This window comes from Arachis ipaensis, chromosome B7 (genome assembly GCF_059453495.1).
Source record: "Arachis ipaensis isolate K30076 ecotype BB chromosome B7, ASM5945349v1, whole genome shotgun sequence".
Lineage (NCBI taxonomy): Eukaryota > Viridiplantae > Streptophyta > Magnoliopsida > Fabales > Fabaceae > Arachis > Arachis ipaensis.
Window position 1 is genome coordinate 5,047,484 of NC_142442.1, and position 20,250 is coordinate 5,067,733.

The following is a 20,250-nucleotide window of genomic DNA, read 5'->3' on the forward strand; positions in this document are numbered from 1 at the left end:
TTTTTTATATAATCTTTTCCTTTTATTTATTTATTGTATTGGAACTGTCTTTTTTTTTTATTAATTTGATCTGACATAATTGAAATTTCATAAATGGTGAGGAGTGTTAAAATTTATTACTATGCTAATAATTTTTAAGAAATTTTTTTATTTGCAAATTTTTTTCGTATAAAATATATGAAAATTGTATTTTAAAAAAAAAGAATTTTTGTACCAAAATATTTTTAATCCTTTTTATATACACAATGTTATAGATAATAAATATTAAAATTTTTAACTATTTAGCTTGTCAATAAAAATTTAATTTATTAAATATCTTAGATATAATACCTTTAAAACACTTGTTAATAAGACCCAAAACAAAAATGACCCTAAAATATTTAAGCATAAACATAAGATATGTAATTAACATATAGTATTTGTTCGGGTGCTATTAAATTGATAAAAAAAAAAATTTTTTTTTAGTGTGTTTGACAAATTTCTACCAGTATAAGTAAAAGCAGGGATGCTACACATTCATGTAACCATGTAATCAAGTTGGTCCAACACCAAAAAACCTAATACTATTAAATGAAATGTGAAATATACGCGCCCAACACACACGAAATCGCTCTTGCCCAACGCTTCTTCTCCCCCACGCTTCTCCTTCTTCTCCCGCGCTTCTTCTTCTTCTTCTTCTTTTCACGCTCGTTTACGCACGGAGCGTCTTCTTCTTCTTCGCGTTCCTCCTTCTCCTCTTTTTTCGCGTTCATTCTTCTTCACGTGTTTTCTCCTTATCGTCATTTTTTTTGTTGCTGCTGCTGTATTTTTTTGTCTTTTTCTCCTTCTCTCTCTGGTGAAGAAGCAATACAAGGTGAGGAAGAAGAGTTTTGAATAGTGCAGAATGAACCGAACACAGTACTCATGGTGAACCGAACATAGTACTCATGGTGAACCGAACACAATACAATTGTATAGTACTGAGTGAACGAAACTAAAATCCCTTCTATAAAATCAAATTCAAACAGCTTTCTGCAGAATGAACCGAACACAGTACTCATGGTGAAACAATTGTATAGTACTGAATGAACGAAACATAATCCATTATATAAAATCAAATTCAAATAACTCTGCATACAATTTACATATTATTAATTCAATTCAATTCAATTCAGTACACCTCCGTCCATTTAATTCAATTCAAAGTAGCAATTGCATTCCATTCAATTCGATTCAAAATTGAATAATCCAGACTTTGTCAGTTTGATTCGTTTCAAAAGAGTAATCCAAATCGCTCTCCTATTTACCAAAAAATTATGAACCCCTAAACACTGAACCCTAAACCCTAAACACTAAAACCAGAACCCTGACTGAATCCTGAACCCGTAAACCCTAAATCCTTAAACCCTAAAACCTAAACCTTAAATCCTACATCCTAAAACCTAAAACCTAAAACCTAAACCCTACACCCTAAAACCTAAACTCTAAACCCTAAACCCTGAACCCAAACCCTGAACTCTGAACTCTGAACTCTGAACGCTAAACCCTAAACCCTAAACCCTGAACCCGAACCCTGAACATTGAACTCTAAACCCTGAATGCTAAACCCTAAACCCTAAACCATGAACCCTACCGTAAATCCTAAACTCCTAAAACCTTGAACCCTGAACCCTGAACCCTAGACCCCTAAATCCTAAACCCTCAACCATGAACACGATGAACCGAAATTAATATACGGGGCGAACCGAAAGTTTGAAACACACTGAACCCTTGTACACTGAACCCTGAACCCATAAACCCTAAACCCTAAAACCCTAAGCCCTGAAACCCTATCGTCATTTTTTTGTTGTTGCTACTGCTGTATTTTTTTGTCTTTTCATCCTTCTCTCTCTGGTGAAGAGCAGTAGAAGGTAAGGAAGAAGAATTTTGAATAGTGCAGAATAAACCGAACACAGTACTCATGGTGAATCGAACACAGTACTCATGGTGAACCGAACATAGTACTCATGGTGAACCGAACACAATACAATTGTATAGTATTGAGTGAATGAAACATAATCCATTATATAAAATCAAATTCAAACAGCTTTCTGCAGAATGAACCGAACACAGTACTCATGGTGAAACAATTGTATAGTACTGAGTGAACGAAACATAATCCATTATATAAAATCAAATTCAAATAACTCTACCTACAATTTACATATTATCAATTTAATTCAATTCAATTCAGTACACCTTCGTCCATTTAATTCAATTCAAATTAGCAATTGCATTCCATTCAATTTGATTCAAAATTGAATAATCCAAACTTTGTCAGTTTGATTCATTTCAGAAGAGTAATCCAAATCGCTCTCCTGATTTGAAATTGAGTCATTTATTGTTTCGATTCAGAAGTGCAGATCGAAGAAAAAAAACGAAGAAGAATAGGAAGAAGATAAATGCAACCAGATCGAAATAAGAAAACGAGAAGAAGAACGTGAGTAGAGAAGAAGAAGAAGGAAGTTTACATTGCAGCAGAAGGTTTACGTTGAGCAAAACTTTAGGTTGCAGCACGTTATATGTAGCGCGTGTATGACAAACGAGTGAAGGGTGGGGGACGCGCGTGTGGAGAAAATTACTTGGTTAACAACCATGTAAAAAATATATGGATGCAGAGCTTTTCCGAAGTAAAAGTACTAGCAAAATATAAAAAAATTATCTTTTTTGAGAAGTTATAATTTATACATTTTTTTAAAAGATCTTTTTTTAAAATATATATATATATTTTTTTTTCACATAATAAATGAAAAAAATATTTTTATCTTATTTTATCCAAACATATTTGATAAATAAAAATATCTTTTTATATAAGATAACTAAATATAAAATTACTTTTACTTTTGTAATATCTTTTTTTTAAAAATGACGTCCAAACAAACTCATAGTAAACATTAATATGATATACAAGTTACATGTTCAACAATTGCAAAGATGCTTTTGCAATATGTAAATATATTGGATATCCAAGTTACTTTATCACTATGACATGTAATCCAGAATGAAATGAGATAAAAAGAGAAGTAACATCCCAAGGACTCCATGCAGAGGATAGACCATACATCTTATGTAAAATATTCAAGTTGAAGGTTGATAAATTAATTAAGGCATTGAAGAAAGGAACATTCTTTAGAAAGATTATTGGATGTAAGTATAATTAATCTTCCTACGAGTTTTTATTTACTCTATCTATATTATCTATAGTACACTCATTGTATAGGACACCATCATTATTAAGAAACAATTATGTATATAGCACTTACATGGTACGATCATTCGATAGCGTACTATCTTGAGTGTATTACATTGCATTTATATAGTTTGTATTACCTCAAGCTCATTGTATGGTACACTTATATAGTTTTATATGATTTTATTTTAGCATAAATTTTTCATATTTACTTTATCGTGCTTATTTGCACTACACGCTTAGGTTTATATAGTTTAGTTTAGAATCAACTATTTTTTAAATCACACTATCTAACTTATTTGCAATGTACTTAGTCTTATATGCTTTAGATTTTCGCATAAATATTTATTTACTTTGTCCAAATTATTAGTATCATCATATCTTTAAAATTGCAAATTGTCTAACCATAGAGTTTCAGAAGATAGGTCTACCTCACGCCCATCTTCTTTTATTCATGCATCCAGAATCAAAACCACGAACTGTCGATGACATAGACAATGTTATTAAGACAAAGATTCCAGATAAGAGGGAAAATCCAAAATTGTATGCTGCTATTGAGAAATATATGGTTCATGGTCCATGCGGTCATTTAAATAGTAAGAGCCAATGCATGATCAATGGTAAATGCTCAGTTTTTTTCCAAAACATTCAGAGAATGGACAATTATTGACGAAGCAGGATTTTCAAGATATCAAAGAAGAGATGATGGGCGAACTGTATCAAAGAAAAATGTTGAGGTTGACAACTCCTTCATAGTTCCATACAATGCCGGTCTTCTTCTAAAATTTGGATGTCACATCAATATTGAATATACTTGCCAAACTTCAGCAATCAAATATCTGTTCAAGTATCTTCACAAGGGTAATGACAGGGTGACAGCTGCATTTTATCAAAATAATGGATCTCAGGTAAATAAAATACGTAATTATTATGATTGTAGATATATATCAGCATGTGAAGCTGCATGGAGATTGTTTGGTTATCCTATTCAAATGAAGGAACCAGCAGTAATAAGATTGTCATTCCATCTTCCTGATGATATGCCAATTGTCTACAAAGATATCGATACAATTCAGTCGGTTGTTGAGACATCTTTTTTCAAGAAATCTATGTTGATTGGATGGTTCAAAGCAAATGAAGCCCATGATGATGCAAGAAATCTGACTTATTCTGAGTTCCCAACAAAATTTATTTGGAATGGAAAGCATCATATGTGGACTCATAGAAAGTAAGGCTATGCCATAGGAAGGATATCTCATATACCACCAATGAATAAGAAAGATTACTATCTAAGGCTACTTTTGAACCTTCAAAAGGGATGCACGAGTTTCACTGATCTAAGAACAGTTGATGGTGTCGTTTATGATTCCTTCAAAGATGCATGCTATGCTCTAGGACTATTGCAGGATGACAGAGAATTCATTGATGAAATCTCTGAAGCAAAAACATGGCACTCTGCAATTTTTTTAAGGAGACTTTTTATTATTTTTTTAACATCAAATAACATGAGTAGACTAGATTTTGTTTGGCAAAAGACTTGAAATTTTCTCTTTCATGACGTACTCTATGAACAAAGAAGATTACTGCAAATGGAATGTAACTATAGTCTATTATAATTTTTTTTCATGGTAGAATTCAATTTAGCCTATAATTATAACAAAAACATTGGATAAGAAATTTTAAGAGTGATTTTCTTTAACAAAATGCCTTTTTTGGGAGTAAAATTATCATACATATAGCAAAATTATTTATTGGTATTCACTTTAACTTTTTCTCTTTCTCTGATAAGATTTAGGAAATATAACAAAACATTACTCAAAAATTGAATTATATATATATATATATATATATATATATATATATATATATATATATATATATATATATATATATATATATATATTAGTTTCGTACTTGCTTTACTTCCTTCTCTTAATACATATTTTAATTCATTGCCGTAAACCATATCTACTTCATCTAAGAAACCGTAACTAAATCCACATACTTCCAATACTTGCATTTGGATTGGTTGTTTGTGTGCCTTTTTTTTTTTATGTTATAATGATTTTGATATCCATGTTAATCACAATAATAATTTTTAAAAGGACATGTTACTAATGAAGCATTTTTTAAACCAAAAACAAGGAGTGTTATTTATCAATCAACAATGCATTTCAAACTTTTTTTGTCAGAGACTAATTTAATAATCTTTTAAATAATTGTGTTATTTTAAATTGAAAAAATACAGATTTGATGATGTGAGAAGTCCAAATAAAAGATATTGCACTTGCAAAAATTGAAGATTTGTTCCAGTCAAATGGCAAGTCATTGAAAGAATATTGTGGAATGCCATATCCCTCAGAAAATTTGTGTCCAGCTTAGAAGACATAATTATAATGGAAGAGTTGAACTTTGACGTTAATTCTCTTGCGAGTGAACTAAGTGGGTATTTAGAAAAGCTAACTGATGAGCAGAAATTTGCATACGATCAAATAATTGGTGCTGTTAGCGGTAATATGGGTGGACGTTTCTTCTTATATGGTCAAGGTGGTTGTGGAAAAACATTCTTATGGTCAACTATATCATGCTCAATTAGGTCTAAAGGAGGTATAGTTTTAAATGTTGCTTCAAGTGGGATTGATGGACTTCTGTTGCCTAATGGAAGAACTGCACATTCAAGGTTTAAAATTTTTTTGACCATAAATGAAGATTCTTTGTGTAGCATTAATTAGGAAAGTCCTCTTGTAAGATTAATATCTAAGGCCAAATTAATTATATGGGATGAAGCTCCAATGATAAGTAAGTATTGTTACGAAGCTTTAGACAAATGCCTCAGAGACATCTTAAGGTGCTCAGATTCGTATAATGCTCATTTGCCATTTGGAGGTAAAGTTGTTGTTCTCGGAAAAAATTTTAGACAAATTTTACCTGTCATTCCAAGAGGCTCAAGGCAAGATATAATTCAGTCTTCTATTAATTCTTCATATTTGTGGCATAACTGCAAGGTTTTGAAGCTTACAAAAAATATGAGATTGTCACTAGGTGAAAACAGCAACATACAAGAACTCAAAAATTTTGCAGAATGGCTACTCAAAATTGGTGATGGTTTGGCTGGTAATACAACAGATGGTGAATCGATCGTTCATATACCATCTGACATTTTGGTTAAGAACTCTGAGACAGCTTTGGATGACCTCGTTGATTTTGTGTATCCAGATAAGTTATCCAATTTATCCGTTGAAAATTATTTCAAGGATAGAACAATTCTTGCACCAATTCTAAATTGTGTCACTGATGTCAATAACAAGATGACTGCAGGGTTACTGACAAACCCCAATTTGACGGTTTGTTTTGCATTGAATTCAGAGTATTTTGATAACCTTTTGTCACATTTAGCCTAGGAATTAGCATGATTTTGTTATCTCTCCCATATTTGTGCTTAAGTGTAAAAACATGCCTTTTAAGCCTTATTTTGATGAATTCTAGTTCTTCTTTGATTCCATAAGATGCCTTGATGTGTTTGCTAGTAATTCCAGGATTGAAATAGGCTAGGCATGGATCAAAGGAAGCAAGGAAGGAAGCATACAAGTGGAGAGAAGCATAAAAAGTCAAAGAAGCAAAGTCAGCCATGCACGCGCACGCGCACAAGGCGCTCGCGCGCACATTGCAGAATCGACCAGGGACGCGCACGCGTACCGTGCGCGCACGCGCCGATGATGGCACATGACCTCATTAATGCAACACGTGCCTGGCGATTTGAGAGGGTTTCTGAACCCATTTTTGGCGCCAAATTGCTAAGGGAAAGGAATAAAAGGATGAAGGATTAAGGGGAAGGCATATAACATCACATAGGATAATCACCATTCCCAACTAACTAATCACTTTAGCTTAGTTTTAGTTTTGAAAGTTAGTTTCTAGAGAGAGAAGCTCTCACTTCTCTCTAGAATTAGGATTAGGTTTAGTCCAATAATCTTAGATCTAGATTTTAATTCATGTTCTTCCACTTCTATCTCTCAATTCTTTGTTGCTACATTCATCTTCTTCTACTCTTTTGTTGTAATTTCCTTTATGTTGTTCTTATATTTTGTTGTAGATCTAGTATTGTTCTTTCTATATTCTTCCAATTCAATTAGAGGTAATTCATAATAAATGTGTTCCTTTTGATTGTTGTTGTTAATTCATTGCCATAATTGTTGTTAGATTCTATTTTTGTTATCAATTTACTTTGCTTTTCTTTTATGCCTTCCAAGTGTTTGATGAAATGCTTGGTTGGATTTTAGTATAGATTTTGTTCCTCTTGGCTATGGTAGAGTAATTAGTGACGCTTGAGTTATCTAATGTCTTTGTTGATTGATAATTAGAGGTTGCTAATTGATTTAGATACCACTAAAGCTAGTCTTTCCCTTGGGAGTTGGCTAGGACTTGTGGAATCAAGTTGATTCATCCACTTGACTTTCCTCCATAATTAGTAAGGGTTAACTAAGTGGTAGCAATGAACGATTCTCATCACAATTGAGAAGAATAACTAGGATAGGACTTCTAGTTCTCACATCTTGCCAAGAGCCTTTTATAGTTGTTAGTTTATTTTCATTGCCATTTACTTTTCATGCTTCTTATCCAAAACCCCAAAATAACTCATAACCAATAACAAGACACTTCATTGTAATTCCTAGGGAGAACGACCCGAGGTCCAATACTTCGGTTTATAAATTTTAGGGGTTTGTACTCGTGACAAACAACTTTTTGTATGAAAGGATTATTGCTTGGTTTGGAAACTATACTTTACAACGAGATTTTATTAGTGAATTTCTAAACCGTCAAAAATCCAATCGTCAAAATGGCGCCGTTGCCGGGGAATTGCAATGGTGTTATGTTATTGGTTATTGTACATATGTGAATAGTGTAAATAGTTTGTCTTTTGCTTGTTTACTAGATTTTGTTAGTTTTATTTTGTTTTTCCATAATGAATTCTCACTTTGGCTATGAGTTTGGCTCTAATTGTGTTGTAGGGAATGTGAACTTCAATGCTAACATGTACCAAGGATGGAACACTCCAAGACGGGAGGAGCCTCAAGGAATTGATCACTCCTATTGGCATCAACCTCCGGACACTTATAGGTATAACCCTCATCCTAATGCATGTCAATTCAATGGCTATGGTGAATCACATTGTGACTTCCAAGCACCACCACCATATGCCTATGAATCGCATCCTCAACATGAACCTCTACCATTCTCACAAGCCTTTCATCACCAAACACCACCCTATGATCCACATCCATCATATAACCAATCATCCATACCATATTTTTATGGCCATTATGAGCAAGAACCTCTAGAATCACCACAACAATATCAAGATTACTCCCAAGAACCACCTCAATACTCATCATCTCCATACCTTTACCAAGAAGAACCACCTTCCTACCATGAACCCTCCCTCCAAAATAATGAACCTTCCTATTCATCTCAAGCCCCAATAGACGATCCTCTCACTTTGTTACTCCAAGGACAAGAAGCCATGAAGCGGGATACACTTGAGTTTGTGACCAATTTGACCAAGGTGGTGCACACTTTAGCCCACCAATGCTTGAATACTCAAGGTACTTCCGTGACCACATGTGAAAAGTCAAAAGAAGAGCAAAGTATGAAGGTGAAATTGGAAAATTCGGTGGAGAAAGAGGACTCAAATTTTGTATTGGAGCAACTAGAGGAACCTATAATCATTGAAGAAAAGGAAGAAGTGGTTGAAGATTTAGGAGATGTTGAAAGTCCAAGGGAATGTAGTCTCATGGAGCACTCTTCCAAGGAGCTCAATACTGAAGTTGAAGAAGGTGCACAACCTCTAAGGCACACCGTCGTTGGAGACTTGGAAGCGGTTTATCAAGAAATGGATTCAATCATGGATGAATTTCTCTCTACAATGGAATCCTCTCCCATTGGACATAGAGTTGAAAGTATAAAAGAGTGTGCACAACCTCCCATACCCTTGGTGAGCAATGAGAAAGAGAGCTACCAAGAGGATACCATTAGCATGGTGTATATCGAAATTGAAGAATATGAAGAGGTTGACCAAGAAATGGATCTATTCATCAATGAATTTCTATCCAAAATTGAACCACCTCCCATTAGGCAAGAAATCAAAGTTCTTGAAGACAACACCAAGCTATGTGATAAAAGGGGAAATGTTGAAATCAAGGAAGCTCGCAAAGAGGTGGAAATACACAAAGAAGAGCACAAAGAAGTAGACCTTGCACTGTCTAAGTGTGGGGAAGCCTCCCTTCCCGAGTCACCATCCAACACAACATTCAAGTGGGTAAAATTCTTATCCATAAGCTTTACTTTCTCGCTTGAATATGGTTTGATTGAAACGGATGGCCAACTTAGAACTCTTTGTGGAATTAAACGTAAAAACGAGTTGTGTAGTGGTTGGAAAATAGGTGTTAAGCTTGTCAAGGCCAAGGCCTCAAGGTATAGGGATGATGTTGGGACAAGGTTCACTTTATACGGATCTAGGAGGAAGCATTGGTGGAGTAAAGAGAATTCTACGTGTCAATCACCTTTATGTCAACCGCTCATCCGACAAAACCATGAAACTCAACTAATGGATGGGTGTGAAGACAAGATATGGGATCCCGATTCGCTATATGAAGACCAACTATGGGGACTCATATCTTGGGTTGAACTTTGCCCAAGCTTGGTGAAGACGGTTGGATATTCTGTCAACCAATTGAGAAGCAAAGATCCTTGGAGATTCAAGGATGAGTACAAACATAAGCCACCATGACAATAAGCTTCTCAAAATGTCCAACTTAAGGACTTAAACTAAAAGTGCTAGGTGGGAGACACCCCACCATGGTAAACTCTTTCCACTCTTTTAAATTTACTTAATAAGTGATTTGAGTTACCATTGTAGGTAGATGTTTCATACGAATTTGTTTGTACAACTTAATTGTTAGCTTAGTCACATGCATGTTGTGTTTAGTAGTAGATGAATAATATCAAAAATTACATTTTTGTGAATTGTATGATGGTTGCGTGAATAAGAGTTGTGAACACTAAGGGGAGCACCCAGCAAGTTTTTCTTCTAAAAAAAAAAAAAAAAAAAAAGACGCGTGCGCACAACGTACGCGCCCGCGTCCCGACGCGCATGCACCACGAGCCACACTCCAGAGAGTTGGGCCTCTCTTGGGCAAACATTATGCCCTGAGCCCAACCTGACCCGCGCGGACGCGCACTACGTGTGGGCGCACCGATTATTAGAACATGGAAGTTCGCGCGGACGCGTACCTACCGCGTCCGCGCCGATTTGCTGCTGCAAATGATTTGGCCAAAAACCAGAGAGTTACGCCATTTCTGGGCTAGCTCTAGGCCCCAGGCCCAACCCGATCTGCGCGGGCGCATGCATCGCGCCAGCGCGCCACTTCACAAATTCCTCAATGCACGCGGACGCGCACTTGCCGCGCGCGCGTCCTTGCGTGGTGCTATCAAACTAGGCCATGGACCAGAGAGTTGGGCGTGCCTCAAGCCCACTCTAAGCCTCAGGCCCAATCTCATGTACGCGTGCGCGCAAGGTACGCGCACGCGCCCCTGCCTAATATGCCACCCCACGTTAGCGCGCACTGTACGCTCACGCGTGGTTCTCCATTCCCCTCAATGCGCGCGGACGCGTACTTGCCGCGTGCGCGCAAATCTAGTAGCGCAACCTTCAGGCCATTTTTCCAGAAAGTTAGGCCTGATCTGGGCCAACTCTAAGCCCCTAGCCCAACTCCATGCACGCGTGCGCGCACGGTACGCGCACGCGTCCCTTCCTATTTTGCTCATTCACGCTTAAGCGCACTGTACGCGCACGCGTAAGACCCACGTTCTCTCAATAGTCGCGGACGCGCAATGTGCGCGCTCGCGCCGATTCCAAATATGGGAACCCTAAGACGCGAAGAGCGTTGCGCCGCAGCGCACTTCCCTCTTCTTCCCCCCATTTTCTTTTTCTTCTCCCTCTTCTCTTCTCCCATAACCACCACTAATGGCCGCCGACCACCACCGTCCACTATCAATCCCCTCTCTCTCATCCATTCACTTCCTCTCTGCCAGCCACTCACCCTCTCTTCCTCCTCCCGGCCAAACTTCCACCGCGCCACCATCTTCGACGCCGCGCTATCTTCACCGCCGGCGACTCGCCCTCCCTCATCACCACCCAACCTCTCTCTCTCTCTCACCACCAACCAACACCTCTTCACTTTCTCTTCTCCCTCTCACTCATCCATTAGGCTCAGTCTCGCACGCCTCCGAACGCCGCCGCAACCACCGCCCTGCCATTACCGCCACCACCCACGGCGGCAAGACTCACTGATTCTGCTGCTTCCGTTCCGACCCCAATTCCCTTTCTCATTTTTTATTCTGCCCAGCTCCCAGGTTCCTGCCCTAATTCTGCTTTCTATCAATCCGTCATTTCTGTTAATTTCCTGTTAGTTAGTTAGAATTGGAATGTTGTATGTTAGGATTAGTTAGAAATACTTGCGGTTAGGTAGCTAGGACTGGATAGAGGATTCTAGGCAAGGTTGCGAGAACCGGACCGGTCAATGAACCGGTAAGGCAACTGGTTCACTGGTTCAATGGTCTGACCGAGGTTCAACCAGTTTAATTAAATATTAAATAAAATTATTAAAAATTAATATATGTAATGCTTGATCACTATCTAGTTGTTCTATCTTCAAAAATAAAAATTTCTAATTAGTAACAACTACAATTTACAAACACAAATTTACACAAATTAAATACATTTACAGTCAATGACTAAATATTGATTGTTGAAAAGAAAAGTGAACCTGAACAAAATCACTAAATGAAGTCAATCAAAATACAATGGTTCTCACAATGGTTCTCAACAAGCAACTAGAGAGGGCTAATTCCATAATTTCTAGCCTTGAAGATGCCCACAGAATTATGTTGTAGTTGCTGATCATTTTGTGGCTGTTCCATCTAAATTCAAAATGACAGCAATCTAGAATCCAGAAAAATATATCAATCCATATAACTCATACGACATTCATTCAACATAATTAACAGAGTAGAATTGAATTTAAATTTTAAACCCCAAAATTCAACAGAGCAGTATTCAACAGAGCAGAAATAAACAAAACTCAATATAGCCAAATCCAACATAGCAGAATTGAATTTATATACCGAAATTCAAAATAAACAAAATTGAAAAACAAAACAAGAATAATTAACAAAATAAAAAAAATTAATTGAAAAACAGAACAAGAACCGATGAAGCTGTCTGAGATTCTTGTCCAGCATTATGTTGTTGTTGTTGATCATTTTCTGACTGTTCCATCTAAATTCAGAATGCCAGCAACCCAGAATCCAGACCAATATATCAATTCATAGTTCAAAGTTCATACAATTTATAATTTTATATGCATTCAATAGAGCAGAATCGACAAAATAAAAAAACTAAACAGAGCAGACTTGAAAAGATTCAAAAAAAATAAAAATTGAAGAACAGAGCATAACATAATTTTCAATTTCAACATGCATCAATTTTATTCTCAAATCCAACATACAAGTATACAACAAATTCATTCCACATTTGATTAATCATATAAAAAAAATAAAAGAACAGAAGCCAGAAAAAAAAGTTGAAACAGTATACACTGAACAGACGCCAGAAACCCGATCTTACCTCAAGAGAAGAACGAAGAAAAGCCAGAAAACAACACAGCACGAAGCCACGAACAGAAGCCACAAACCCAGAAGCCCTAAACCCAGAAATCCAGAAACCCAGAAGCGGAGAAACCTAGAAGCCAGAAACGGAGAAACCCAGAAACCCAGGTGCGCGAGCGTGGGCGACGGTGCGCGACGGTGCGCGGACGTCGGCGACGGTGCCCGAAGGTGGCCGAACGTCGGGTGTTCTTCACGGCGTCCTCTGATCCGTTGTATGCAGAAGCTGCTTCAATGTTGGAGAGTGGAGAATAGATTGGGAGTGGAGCTGATGGTTGGGAGTGGCGGTGGAGGGTTCTTCAATCTTCAGTTCTTCACTCTTCAGCCTTCACTTCTTCGAAGATTTTGGAGAAGGAGAATAGAGATTAGGGATTTTGGCTTTGGGTTTTCAATTTGGGGAGTGGCAGCCTCAGCAAGTCACGCGTTCTTCATCCCCTTTTTCTTTTTTTTTTTTTTTAAAGAAACGACGCCGTTTGACTAGTAGGGGAAAAAACCGGCACGTATAAAAACCGGCCCGGTTCGTCCAGTTCACCGATTAACTACCGGTTTGGCCAGTTTTTTCGCCGGTTTTTTGCAGCGCGGTTTTGTTCATGGACCGGACCGGCTACATGACCGGTTTTTGGTTAACCGGGTTGAACCGGCCGGTCCGGTCCGGTTTTCAGAACATTGATTCTAGGCCTGATAAGTGCTCCGTATGTGCTTACTTGCTGTTTGTCTGTTTGAATGTTGTATGCTGATTTTGGACTGCTTTTTATGCACTTCTTGTTGCCTGAATGCTGTACCACTGCTGCTGTGCTTAATTGATGCTGCTTTCTTACTGTTTGTGCTATTCTGCTATCTGGGAACGTCCAATTTTAAGCCGGAATGCTGCCCGATTTTCAAGGAAATTAGTTTCATTTTGATCTTTATTTCAGTTTTGGGCAAATTTCCGTTTCCTTTTTGACCTCCCGGATTTGCACAATCATTGTGAACATGAACCGCAACTTCTCGTTCAATTGAGCCTATATATCATCATATCACTAATCCACTTCTCTAACTTACTAATTTCTTTAACCGTTTTACTTCCACTCACCTTTAACCCTCTTTAACAATTCTTTCAAAAATATGATGGTGTTATTGCCTTTTGGATATGAGATGTTGCCTTTAATGAAGATTACAGTCTTGGTTCATTCACTTATGTTTACTTGTTCACTTTTACATATTCAGTGCAACATCATGATTGCTCTTCGATATTGGTATCCTGAACATGTCTTCTTTGTTACATGCTAAATGTTTTATATATTCTATCATATTTTTCAGGATGTCGGATAAAGGCAAAGCCATAGCCACCACCTCTAAGAAGAGAAAACACTCTACCCCCTCCATTCCTTCCATCTACAAGAACTATGCTAGGAATCCATTGCAGGACGAGGATAAAGAGAATCAACAGTTGCCTTCTACCAATCCTGGCAAATTCCCCAATCTCTACTGTGAGCTTCGGTTCTCCAGATATCGAACCACGAAGCTAAATATTGAGAAGAAGTTGCTCCTACCTAATGACGTGAGACGGCGCATTAACGGTCGGATCCTTGAATTAGGTATTGACTTTGTTGACCGGGATTTGGGTGACATTAATATATCTTGGGTGAAGGAATTCTACTGCAACTTCTTCCGTCCGACCTTGGATTCAGTTCAGGTGCGGGGTAGAGAGATTATGCTCACCGAGACCGCCATTGGGGAGGCATTACATTGCCGACACATTCCGCATGACCAGTGTGCCCATCATCAGGCTGAGATAGCCATCCATACCATGACTTTTGATTATGAGGCGCTTCGGCGCGTGATTGGGACACCGGATGCTTCATGGGTTATGGATGCGGGCAACACCAAGCCAAAGGGGATGTTATTCACTCATTTGACTAGGGAGGCCAGGACTTGGCAGATGATCTTCGCCCACTACGTCCTGCCTACCACCCACTTTTCTGATGTCCCCATGGAGATGCTTCTGCTGATCGGGTGTGTTATGGAGGGGAAGGATGTCTCCTTCCCTAGACTTATCCGACAGTGCATGTGGCGGGCGCATATTCGTGGCCTACTTCCATTTCCTACATTGGTCACGAGTATGGCGGCCTTAGCTGATGTCCTGTGGTCAGATGATGATGTGCGCCCACCACCAGTTGATGCAGATGACAGGGAGGTTACTATCCCCTGGGGTGTTTGGGTGCACGAGAAGCCACCTGCTAGACGCCGCTCTCGGGCTAGAGCTGTCGTAGGGACACCTTCACCACCAGCCCCTACAGCTGGCCCATCATCTTCGACACCCGCAGCTCCTTCACCATCTACAGACCCTTCAGCAGCACCTGAGCCTACCTATCTCCTGGTCCAGCGTCTCTTCCGGTTCTTAGAGCGAGAGCGACACCATGTCAGACGCCGTTTGGATCGGATGGACCAGGCACTTATCTCTCTGGGCGCTGAGCTACCTCCGCTTCCCGATTCTCCGGCCTCCGATGAGCAGGATCTTCAGGAGGAGGACACTACAGAGCCACCTCAGACTCAGGAGGAGCCCGTCCCTCAGCCGGTCCCACAGCCACAGTCAGAGCCAGAGCCTATCGTTGTACCTCCCACTGATCCTCCGGTTTAGCATCGAGGACGATGCTTGGTTTTAAGTGTGGAGAGGGCACCGGTAGCATTATTTGGGAACCGGTGAACTTTTTCGGCCTAGTTATCTCATTTTGCACATTTTTGTATATATTTTGATGCATTTCTAGTTTGCTTTGGATACTTTTATTGCTTATTTTGGATTTTAGATATTTTGATGCTTTTGGATATTTTTAGATATTTTGGATGATAGATTCCATATTTTAGTTTGATTTTTCTTTATACATTTTTGCATATCTCCTTTTGTATATTCTTCCTTTTAGTTTGTGGTTGTGATTAGAAATCATGTTTTAAGTGAAACTTAGTCACCCCTTTTTGCATAAGAAATTGGTTTTGAGTGAAAAAGAAAAGGGTAAACTAAGGAAAATTTTTGAATTTTTCAATCACAACAATGCTTAGTCAAACATTGAGGTTTTTCAAGAAGTTTAAATATAGGGCATTAACCCAATTGATTGAAAGAAAATTTTTGAAACTTGCTGGAATTTCATACCTTGTGAAGCATGTATTGAATTGAGAACACAAGCTTGTGAGACTTGAGCCTATTGATGTGGTTACATTTTATAACCACTTATTTTCCATTCTTGTGTGAAATTGTTCTCTTTCCATGATTGTGATCCTTGATTTGCTTGATTCTATATATCCGTTTATTTCTTGTGTTTGTGCATTTATATGATTGAGGCCATTATTTCATTTGCCACTTACCCAAATAGCCAACCTTTTACTCTCCATTGTTAGCCAATTTTGAGCCTATGCTTAACCAACTCATTCTTATTTTAGCTCATTACAAGCCCAAGGCGGAAAACCAATGAAAAGTCCTTGTTTGGATCTTTGATTAGCCTAGGCTAGTGAGAGTGTGTATTATTCAAGTTGGTGAGGCTTGGGAACATTGGATGGGATAAAAAGGGGCAATACACTTCTATGTTTAGGAATTGGGCACATATTCATGTATTGATCAAATGTAGAGACCTTATGCATTAATGTTCTTGTATATAGTTTGAAAGAAAAAGAAATAAAAGTGAAAAAAAAAAAGAAAAGAAAAAAAATGTATATAGAAAAAGAAAGAAAAAAAAAGAAAAGCAATAAAGGGGACAAAATGCCCCAAAGTGAAGCTCACTAAGAATCAATGCATAAGTGTTGAGAAATGAAAAGAAAATGCATGAGTATGTAAGAAAAAGTGAAGAATGGGTAATTAGAATAGCTCACATTTGTATAGGTCATTAAATAGGCTAGGTGGGAAAGTCTATGCTAATCAAAGATTCAAATCCTAGTCCACTTGACCATAAATGATCCTACCTTGACCCTAACCCCATTACAACCTAAATGAAAGACCTCATGATGAATGTATGCATGCATTGAATAAGTGTTGATTGTTAGAAGAAAATCAAATTTTGGAAAACATGATTAGAAGAGAATTGAGTGAATTAACCCTTAAACATTTGAGTGAATAGAGCGGATACACATCCGGTGAGGGTTCAAAAGTTCAATTACATGTATTCACCTATATTATCTATATTCTTGCAAGTTTGAACTCTTTTTGACAATTCAATACAATTGTGGTTTGGACTTAGTCCTTATTACCTAGCTCTTGTGCTTACACATGCTCTCTTGGGAATTGATTTGTTTGAACTAAGCATTTCCAATTGCTTTAGATAATTGCATTTAGATAGGACTCATATAGTTTAGTTGCATTCAATAAATGTCATAACCCTTAGTTCCTTCTTATTTTAGCATGAGGACATGCTAAGGCTTAAGTGTGGGGAGGTTGACAAACCCCAATTTGACGGTTTGTTTTGCATTGAATTCAGAGTATTTTGATAACCTTTTGTCACATTTAGCCTAGGAATTAGCATAATTTTGTTATCTCTCCCATATTTGTGCTTAAGTGTAAAAACATGCCTTTTAAGCCTTATTTTGATGAATTCTAGTTCTTCTTTGATTCCATAAGATGCCTTGATGTGTTTGCTAGTAATTCCAGGATTGAAATAGGCTAGGCATGGATCAAAGGAAGCAAGGAAGGAAGCATACAAGTGGAGAGAAGCATAAAAAGTCAAAGAAGCAAAGTCAGCCATGCACGCGCACGCGCACAAGGCGCTCGCGCGCACATTGCAGAATCGACCAGGGACGCGCACGCGTACCGTGCGCGCACGCGCCAATGATGGCACATGACCTCATTAATGCAACACGTGCCTGGCGATTTGAGAGGGTTTCTGAACCCATTTTTGGCACCAAATTGCTAAGGGAAAGGAATAAAAGGATGAAGGATTAAGGGGAAGGCATATAACATCACATAGGATAATCACCATTCCCAACTAACTAATCACTTTAGCTTAGTTTTAGTTTTGAAAGTTAGTTTCTAGAGAGAGAAGCTCTCACTTCTCTCTAGAATTAGGATTAGGTTTAGTCCAATAATCTTAGATCTAGATTTTAATTCATGTTCTTCCACTTCTATCTCTCAATTCTTTGTTGCTACATTCATCTTCTTCTACTCTTTTGTTGTAATTTCCTTTATGTTGTTCTTATATTTTGTTGTAGATCTAGTATTGTTCTTTCTATATTCTTCCAATTCAATTAGAGGTAATTCATAATAAATGTGTTCCTTTTGATTGTTGTTGTTAATTCATTGCCATAATTGTTGTTAGATTCTATTTTTGTTATCAATTTACTTTGCTTTTCTTTTATGCCTTCCAAGTGTTTGATGAAATGCTTGGTTGGATTTTAGTATAGATTTTGTTCCTCTTGGCTATGGTAGAGTAATTAGTGACGCTTGAGTTATCTAATGTCTTTGTTGATTGATAATTAGAGGTTGCTAATTGATTTAGATACCACTAAAGCTAGTCTTTCCCTTGGGAGTTGGCTAGGACTTGTGGAATCAAGTTGATTCATCCACTTGACTTTCCTCCATAATTAGTAAGGGTTAACTAAGTGGTAGCAATGAACGATTCTCATCACAATTGAGAAGGATAACTAGGATAGGACTTCTAGTTCTCACATCTTGCCAAGAGCCTTTTATAGTTGTTAGTTTATTTTCATTGCCATTTACTTTTCATGCTTCTTATCCAAAACCCCAAAATAACTCATAACCAATAACAAGACACTTCATTGTAATTCCTAGGGAGAACGACCCGAGGTCCAATATTTCGGTTTATAAATTTTAGGGGTTTGTACTCGTGACAAACAACTTTTTGTATGAAAGGATTATTGCTTGGTTTGGAAACTATACTTTACAACGAGATTTTATTAGTGAATTTCTAAACCGTCAAAAATCCAATCGTCAGTTACCTAGACAATAAATAGTCTACTTAAGTTCAGACTCTGTGTGTGCTGAGGAGGGAAATATGAAATTTGAGTTAGATGCTTTTTCGCTGGAGATTCTAAATGGAATAAATTGTTCAGGTCTACCACCACACAAGTTGGTTGTGAAGGTTGGCGCTCCTGTTATGTTGCTGCGAAATATAGACCAAACTAATGGTTTGTGCAATGGAACGAGAATGCAAGTTAGAGGGAAGTCATGTGATAGAATGCAAGACTTTAACCGGTAACAAAGCTGGAAGTATTGTTCTTATCCCAAGACTGAATTTAATTCCAAATAATGAAACATTACCGGTCAGGTTTCAAAGAAGGTAATTCCCAATTATTTTGTCATTTGCAATGACAATAAATAAGTCACAGGGACAAACTCTATCGAAAGTTGGAATTTACCTTCCAAGACCAGTTTTCACCCACGGTCAATTGTATGTTGTGTTATCAAGAGTAACGAGTAAAGATGGTCTGCGAGTGCTATTGCAAGATCACGGACACTTGGAAGATACTGCACGATGAATGTGGTGTATAGAGAAGTTTTTGAGAGTTTATTATGAAAAGGTAATAACGAAATTTCTAAATTAAATTTATTAATTTATTAAATTTTATTACTATCGATTAAAAAATTGACAAATTTTAGGTGCTAATGGATAATGCATTCTTATTGTATATTTATATTTTGAGAATATTAAAATTATAATAAAAATTCGTATTATTTTATTCTTCTGATAAACAATTTTATAATTACGCTAATAATATAATTTTGTATACTAACATTGATATAATATTGTTTTAGGTATATATTTTTCAGGCATCAAAGGATAGTGTTAGGTTGTCATTTAGTGGGTTTAAATTATTTATTGTTTATTAGGTTGTCATTTAGTGTTATGGTCACATTCAGTATATATGTCTGATTTATCAAAGAAAGTAGATTACTAAAACCGGTTAATGACTATTTTAGAGTTAATACAATTAACACTAGATTAAGAAAAGAAATATAATACATACAAGTTATTTTTTTATTAATTAAATTATTATAATTGAAATTAATTTTACCACAACAGCTTAAAATTATAATTTTAATCTTATCACGTACATGACACGGGTTATTACACTTGTTTTTTTTAAAAAATGACGTTCAAACAAACTCATAGTAAACATTAATATGATTAATCGTCCGAAAAGGCCCCTTGTTAGAATAAATCACGCTATGGAAAACTTGGTACTTAGAGACATAACACCTTTATGTAAATTATAGTAAAGTTTTATATTATTGAAATAAAATTGTGTGTGGTGGTATAAGATAGTGTTTAATTATCATTGGTGTTGAGTCTCACCATTTCAGCTCCGATCTACCATTCTAAAAGGTTAGTTAGCTCAGC

At 37.1% G+C, this 20,250-nt stretch overlaps 2 protein-coding genes across 2 annotated transcripts; both read left to right on the forward strand.

Moving 5' to 3' along the window:
• Positions 1–3,662: 3,662 nt before the first annotated feature.
• On the forward strand, positions 3,663–4,440 carry LOC148550209 (uncharacterized). The gene is made up of 2 exons (XM_088494368.1): positions 3,663–3,751; positions 3,861–4,440. The coding sequence occupies exons 1-2, from the start codon at positions 3,663–3,665 to the stop codon at positions 4,438–4,440; spliced, it is 669 nt and encodes a 222-aa protein (XP_088350494.1).
• A 1,164-nt stretch (positions 4,441–5,604) lies between these two features.
• LOC107606469 (uncharacterized) lies at positions 5,605–9,813 on the forward strand. Its single transcript, XM_088494370.1, has 3 exons — positions 5,605–5,888; positions 6,045–6,552; positions 9,649–9,813. The coding sequence occupies exons 1-3, from the start codon at positions 5,605–5,607 to the stop codon at positions 9,811–9,813; spliced, it is 957 nt and encodes a 318-aa protein (XP_088350496.1).
• The last annotated feature ends 10,437 nt before the right edge of the window (positions 9,814–20,250 follow it).